Source organism: Propithecus coquereli, unplaced genomic scaffold (genome assembly GCF_000956105.1).
Source record: "Propithecus coquereli isolate 6110/MARCELLA unplaced genomic scaffold, Pcoq_1.0 Scaffold213, whole genome shotgun sequence".
NCBI classification, from domain to species: domain Eukaryota; kingdom Metazoa; phylum Chordata; class Mammalia; order Primates; family Indriidae; genus Propithecus; species Propithecus coquereli.
In genome coordinates, this window is record NW_012146412.1 from 2463714 (window position 1) to 2471510 (window position 7797).

At 42.5% G+C, this 7797-nt stretch overlaps 1 protein-coding gene across 5 annotated transcripts in view; it reads right to left on the reverse strand.

Moving 5' to 3' along the window:
* The window catches only part of TBC1D1 (TBC1 (tre-2/USP6, BUB2, cdc16) domain family, member 1), a 214635-nt gene that overhangs the window by 131470 nt on the left and 75368 nt on the right, over positions 1-7797 (reverse strand). The window contains exon 1 of one of the 5 annotated variants that reach the window (XM_012644495.1): positions 7572-7643. The exons of the other annotated variants lie outside the window; for them this stretch is intronic. Within the exon in view, the coding sequence (XP_012499949.1) occupies positions 7572-7601 (30 nt within the window). The 5' untranslated portion in view covers positions 7602-7643. Of the gene's footprint in view, positions 1-7571; positions 7644-7797 lie in introns of those variants that run through there. 5 annotated transcript variants of the gene reach the window in all.

The following is a 7797-nucleotide window of genomic DNA, read 5'->3' on the forward strand; positions in this document are numbered from 1 at the left end:
AAAAAAAAAAAAAAATTGTTAAGAGATACATACAGAACAAATATATGAAGTTGGTTTTAGAGATGAGAAAATGAGCTCAGCAAAGTTAACTTAGCCAAGTTCAACCAAAGTGAACAGAGCCTGCGAGTCTAATCCCATTATAACAAGACAGATACAAAATTAATTCACAGAAAAAGAACCAAAGTGCATGAAAATGAAGAAAATTCTTTTTCTATCCCATCTTTCATATAAATGTAACAAAACAGCATACGGTGCTTGTTCATCCCTCTTCCAATAACAAAATCATAAACAGAAATTAAAAAATGGAAATCAGAGATATCTAAGTTAGATTCACAAATATAACCAAATAAAGTTTTGTTTTTCTACAGGTTTTACAGATTTCTCGAATACCACTGTGCATGAGAACAGAATTCAAAAGGACTAATATATTATTTCTACTCCTTAAAAGTTCATCAAAAGAAAGGGCAGGGGCTCCGTATGTCACTAGGGAAATGTAAATTAAAGCAACCATGAGATACCACTGCACACCTCTTAGAATAACCAAAGTCCAGAAAATTACAACTTCAAATGCTGGTGAGGATGTGAAGCAACAAGAATTCACACTCATTGCTGGCAGGAATGCAAAATGGTACAGGGGCTTTGAAAAACAGTTGGCAGTTTCTCAGAAAACTAAACATACTCTTACCATACAATCTAACAATCGTACCCCTTGGTATCTATCCAAAGGAGCTCAAAACATGTCTACACAAAAACCTACACACGGATGTTGGTAGTAGCTGTATTCATAATTACCAAAACTTGGAAGCAATGAAGATGTCCTTCTGTAGGTGAATGGATAAACTGTGGTACATCCAGATAATGGATATTATTCAGCACTAAAAAGAAATGCAATATCAAGCCACAAAAAAAACAAAGAGGAAATTTAAATGCATATATTAAGTAAAAGCAGCCACTGAGAAAAGGCTATATATACACCGTATGATTCCAACCATATGACATTCTCTAGAGTCTATACTGTGTATAGCAAAACTATAGACAGTAGTAAGATCAGTAGGTTGCCAAGGGTTCAGGCAAAGGAAAGAAGGAAGGAGGGAGGGAGGGAGGGATGAATAAACAGAGCACAGAAGATTTATAGAGCAGTGAAACTACTCTATGTAATATTATAATGGTGGATACGTGTCATTATACATTTGTCCAAACCCACAGAATGTACACCACCAAGAGAGCCTTGATGTAAACTGTGGACTTTGGGTGATAATGATGTGTCTGTAGGTTCACCAACTGTAACAAATGTGCCACTCTGGTGGGGCATGTTGATATGGCGGAGGCTGTGCATGTGTAGGGGTGCGGGATATCTCTGTACCCTCCTCTCAGTTTTGTTGCGATTCTAAAACTGCTCTAAAAAATAAAGTCTATTTAAAAAAAAAAAAAAAAGGAAGAAAGGGGGACAAATTGGGTCTATTTTCCAAATAATAATCTGATTCCTGTCTATTATAATATCCTAATGGTATTTGGGGCAAAGTTAAATACACCAGAAAAAAAAAAAGAAGAAAGGCTCAAGTGTTATTTAATTTGCTAAACTAGTTAATATGTAAAAAGTTCAAATTTTTTAAAAGATGCAAGAGTATGTATGCAGTGCAAATTTTTCCTTCCACTCCTATCCCCTAGATATCCAATTTCAAAACCATTGTTGATTATTTTTTAAGTTTTATTTCATGGGACATGAATCCTACTGTTATCCTCCCAAAAGATGCAAGTGACTAATCTAAAATCATGACATTTATTCTAAATAATATGAACTCGATGTCCAATGATAGGCGTAACAGAAAACACATACATCAAGAACTTGCGGCCGGGCGCGGTGGCTCACGCCTGTAATCCTAGCACTCTGGGAGGCCGAGGCGGGCCGATCATTTGAGCTCAGGAGTTCGAAACCAGCCTGAGCAAGAGTGAGACCTCGTCTCTACTAAAAATAGAAAGAAATTAATCGGACAACTAAAAATATATAGAAAAAATTAGCCGGGCATGGTGGCGCATGCCTGTAGTCCCAGCTACTCGGGAGGCTGAGGCAGGAGGATCGCTTGAGCCCAGGAGTTTGAGGTTGCTGTGAGCTAGGCTGACGCCACGGCACTCTAACCTGGGCAACACAGTGAGACTCTGTCTTAAAAAAAAAAAAAAAAAAAAAAAAAGAGTTGGGGAAAGATCACCTTTGGTCCCTAATGGGGCCTCACTGCCCCAGGAGAAAATGCCAGCTCCTCCGAAAAGGTGTGTATGCCATGTGCATCCTGGTCCCTACTCATCTCTGCTACTCCCTACAGCAAAATCTCCCTCCAGCCTTACCAAGGCTGAATACAGTTCTTCCAGTGTGCCCCCAGGCCTTTGTACAGTTACTCCAACTGCCTGGCACACCCTGCCCTTCCTGTTATTCTCTGCCCTGCTTAGACATTCATCCAATGAATGAATGATTAATCAGAGATGCTTCAGAAAGGGGTGAAGGATGACAAGGGTTTGGAACAGGACAGACACACATAGGCTAAGACCATTTCAGGAAATTTGTCTAAGGAATAAACCATATTTTAATTAGCTTTTTTCTTACTATGACATCTGTTCTGGGCCCGTGTTCTAGTGTGGATTAGGTGGGATTTCTATCCCTGCTCTCCTTCATTCTCTCTCAGTAAAACCAACCTGTGCCCAAGTTACTGGCACTCTAAGCAACTCGAGCGCCCAAAGCCCAAACACAGACTGCTACCACTACCAGATTAAAAAGGAACACTCCACAGGAACTCTGCTGAAATCTTAGTTGGGGTTATACCAGCTCTGCTTAGCAGAGGCAGCAAATTTTTCAAATTCAAGGAATGATTTGACTAAGACAATATTAAACTCAAACATCCACTAGTTAAATGTCATAGGAGTCCATCAAAGAAAAAAAATGTTTTATTTTTTAAAAAATAACCCATCGCATTAACCTAGGACACATCTCAAGGACAAACCAACACTGGACTGACTTCAAGCAAGAACTGTTGCCTAAATACCTGCTGTAGTCAGATTCACACTTCACAGGAAGGCTGCTGTGCTGTGTGCTGGTAAACAGAAGGGCATGTCCAACTGGCCAGAGGCACCCAAGGTGGACTGGTCCAGTCTCCAGGAAACCTCAAAGGTAAATAAATAAGCCCAGAGTCAGGACAGGACGGTGCCCAAAAGTTGTGCTTAGAAACAGCCGATCAAAGGACAAGTAGCACTTGTACTCAACATATAAGAAGCAATTATTTAACAGTTATTTGGTCATTTGTACCACTCTCAAACAAGATAGCAAAGCCACTGGGTCACATCATTTCAGAAGATAAATAACAATGATGTACCCACTGGTGTTCCTCCCTTACTACCAAAGTCCAAGCTACCACCATCACCTCCCTCCTGAATCCCAACAGCCCCCAAAGTGGTCCCTCTGCTTCCATCCAAAATCTAAGTCAGCTAACATCACTCCTCTCTTTCACATCCTCTAATGGCTTCCAACTGTACTTAAAAGCAAACACGAAACCTATACTGAGCCTACAGAGCCAGAACCAGCCTGGCCCCTGTTACCCCACCCAACGTGGGGCCCATGCCTCTGCACCTAGCTCATGGCCCTCCAGCCACACCTGCCTTCTCCCTGTGGCCTGCCTGGGGCATGCTGAGTGCCGCCCCACTACTCACATGAAATGCCACCCTCACCTCCCCAGCCCCTAGTTGACTTCTCTTCTAGCACGACCACATCTGAAATTACCTTGTTTACCTATTTGCTTGCTGCTTTGCTGTCTCCCCGCTCTAGAATTCCATAAAAACAGGGACCTGTTCTGCCTGTTCATTGCTAAATCCCCAGCACCTGGCATACAGTTGGTGCTCCATAAGTATCTGTATTGAACACATTTGTTAAATGACTTATTGAATAAATGATGGCTATAAACCTATGTTTTAAGCAATGCCAAAATATGGAAAAACTGGTTTTACATGAAATGTTAACTAGTCATCAGTTACCCACATTATAAAAGGATTCCTTTCCTAATGCATTTTTAAATATTTAGCCTACAAATCTTCAGTGTGTATACTTTTTAGAGCAGTGGTCCCGAATCTTTTTGGTACCAGGGACCGTTTTCATGGAAGACAATTGTTCCACATATGGGGGGAGGGGAGGATGGTTTCAAGATGGTTCCAGCACACATTTATTGTGTACTTTATTTCCATTATTATTACACTGTAATATATAATGAAATAATTATACAACTCACCATAGGTCGGGGACCCCTGTAAGGATAAAGCTATTGTGCAAAGTGAACTGACTCCTCCAGGACATAAACAGTGCCATGTACACAGAAGGTACCTAATAAATACCTGATGACTAAATACACGAGCACTGGAAAATAACTTAATACACAGCATAAACAATATGAAACTGTACTTGGATTTAAAGCAAAGGAAATCTGGCTATATTTAGGTCCCATTTTCCATTTTATCTGATAAACTGACATAAATATATTGAAAATCCACGAGTTTGAAGTACCAGCAATAATCTTAGCCACAATCTTTACAGACAGGTGCAAATCCAAGCAAATTCTGAAAGTTGCCTGGCAGTTCTGCTGCAGTTAGTTTTCACTAACAGATCCATGGAGGCATAGAAACAATCAGCAGATATACACAGTTGTTGGGGACATCTATGGGTGCAGAATGAAAATCACAAAGCTTGAGATGTCCATTTTTATTTAGAATCTATGTAAAAAAAATCAAGTGTCCCCGGTGAAAAATCAATCAAGAAATCACACTTCTACAAAGCCCAGCCCCATATGTGATGCATCGCACACCTGCCCTAATGTTCCAGATCACATTCAATTAAAAAAAGAAACAAAAAAACTGCATCTTATTTTTTTTCTTTCTTTTAGGCAGATAATCTCTTTAAAACAAAACTCTTCCCTGTTTTGGCTTTATTTCTAAATCATGAAATTGCTCACTCTATACATTCAATATTAATGCATCACCCAAGAAAAACAAATTCATACTCAGGCACCCATCTGAATCAACCGGCTCCCACTCCCCTTCTCCTCCCCTACCAGGTGTTGAGCTGTAGTAGCAACTGTCAAAATGGAAAAGTCAGCTGAATAACTAAATATGCAAATGTTTGTGTGAGGTGTGTGTCCATGTGCATTTGTGTGTTCTTGAAGGGGTATTCTAAAATTAAATATGACAACTTTGGGATTATGCATATCATATGCATTATTTATGCCTTTTGTTTCTGCCTTTAGAACGTTTGTAAAGTATGTTAATGACCTGCCACCATAAACCACGTAAGTTCCACAGAATGTCCCTCACAATCTATAACTCCAAAAAATGAATTTTTAAAGAGTAATTTCATATTCTAAAATCTCTCACAAAATAACATAGCCTATAAAAATCATTCAATTTCAGGATATAATTAATAATGGCTGCACCACCAATTGGAAATGAAATATAAAATAAGCACATTTTTTAAAATTATGCTGACAGGTATAGACAAATTTGTTCCTAAAACATTTAATAGTTTTTTGGTGTTGTTGCCCTGTAATTTAAATAACAATTTTGGAATTAGATTCAGAATCTAAAATCAAGCTATCAACATACAGTTCATTTATATGAATTTTTCCAAAGTATTGTCACTTGGTGAAGGCTGACGATCCTCGTAAAGGTCCTTAATGTTTTCTGAAATAAGGGTTTGGTTTGGTATCTTCACTGTCCCCCGTACCAAAGGAAAAAAAGTCCATTTCACTCCTATAGTGAATGGAGTCTTACTAAATATGTTCTGGAAAAGTAGATAACACTTAAGAACAGTACCAGCAGTAAGTTTTTTAAAGTTTTTTAAAAATTTACTTGTTGATTTTGGAATAAAACAACTCGAGTCCCAATTTGGTTTTTTTCTCCCTTTGGCCCTACAAAAGTATAACAATATAAAAGTAGACTCAAAATAGGATAGGTAAAATATAATCATACAAAATACACTGAATTACTTTTTAAAGTACGTAACATTTTTTAAATTTACCATTATTTACAAAAGCTAATTAGCTATTATTTCAAACCAGAAAATGTGGGCATTACCAACTTTTCTTCAGTACGAAACTACTTTATGATGACTCAAAACTTTTTTGAAAGTCATCTCATTTCACCACCAGCTGTGTTTCCTATTCAGGGTTGGAATGTTATTATCCAGTGCCTATCTAATAACTAGTGTTATCTAGTTCTGTGTCTCCATTTTTTTTTTTTTTTTTTTGAGACAGAGTCTCGCTCTGTTGCCCCAGGAAGACTGCAGTGGCGTCATCACAGCTCCCTGAAACCTCAAACTCTTGGACTCAAGCGATCCTCCTGCCTCAGCCTCTCAAGTAGTAGGTACTACAGGCACATATAACTTTTCTATTTTTTGTAGAGACAGGGGCTTGCTTTTGCTCAGGCTGGTCTCAAACTCCTGGCCTCAAGGAATCCTCCCGCCTCGGCCTCCCAAAGTGCTAGGATTATACGGGTGAGCTATGACGCCTGGCCAGTGTCTGCATTTTATTATCACTTAGATTATAGGCAAAGCCATACCTGCTAACAAACAGGTATTCATAAAAATGTAATTAAAAAATAATGCTCTAAAAGCGTTGCATCATAACTAGAGCCGTAACAACCGCCTAATTATTTGTAAAGGGTCACAGAATGGCTAACTAACGGGTTCTCTCCATATGAATTTGTTACCCAACCTGCTATACACAGGAAGCAAGCCCCGCTGAGGGGCCGGCAAAGGGAGTGAGTCCTGGGGTGGCAGTAAGATGCTCTAATGACCGGCCAGTGTCATCCCAAACACTCAAACACCTGGTACTACCGGGAGTACGGAAAGAATTCTATCACTGTGTTCTCGAGCTGCTTGGGAACTCTAGACCTACCCCATCCTTTCATTCTTGGGGAACTGGTCTGGATTTGTTAACACTCGAGTTACTCAGACAGCGCTCAAGTCCTGAAAATAAAACTTTATAGAAACAGATTAAAACTTACATTTAAAACTCAGACCTCAGAACGTGCCCTTTGAAACCAGGGGATTAGGAACCAAAGACAGACACCCTCCGTGAGCACCAAGCTCAGCCTTCTGGCATCCTCAGCGACCTGTCCCAGACAACCCAGTGCAAATCTGTATCGCGGAGGATGACACACGCGGCGCCGCCGCCTGGGAAACAGCCAGCGGGGACTGCACGGGGCGTGGGGCAGCGGGGGCCGGAGAAGCTGCCCGCAAGGCGCGGACTCCTGGGTCTCGCTGTCAAGCCTCAGTCTCCCCACCTGTGAAATGGGCACGACGCCACCTTGCCGGTTCTCCCGACCCGGATTAAAGATTAATGAATGAGAGGTCCCGGGGAGAAGACCGGGCCCGCGCCGGCGGTCCCCGGGCTGCGGGGCGGTCCCCGGGCTGCGGGACGCCTCCCGCCACCCCCGGCCCGACGGTTACACACGTCCCCAGAACCGCGCCCACCACGCCGCGGGCTCCGCAGGGCGGCCCGCTCCGGTAACGGGCGCCGGCCCGACGCTGCCCCGACGTCGCCTACCTTGGCCACCCAGCTGAACAATGGTGACATCGCAGGCCAGGCGGCGGCTCCTCGCCCGCCGGCTCCCGCTCACTCCCGCCGCCAGCCCGTGGGCCCGCGGGCGGCCGGGGCCGGGCCCGGGGTGCGGCCGGGCCTGGGCATCGTTCCCCTCGCGGCGGCGGCGGCGGCTGCGGGCTCCACCCCGCTCGTCACGGCCCGGAGAGGTCGCGCCCGCCGGGCTGCCCGG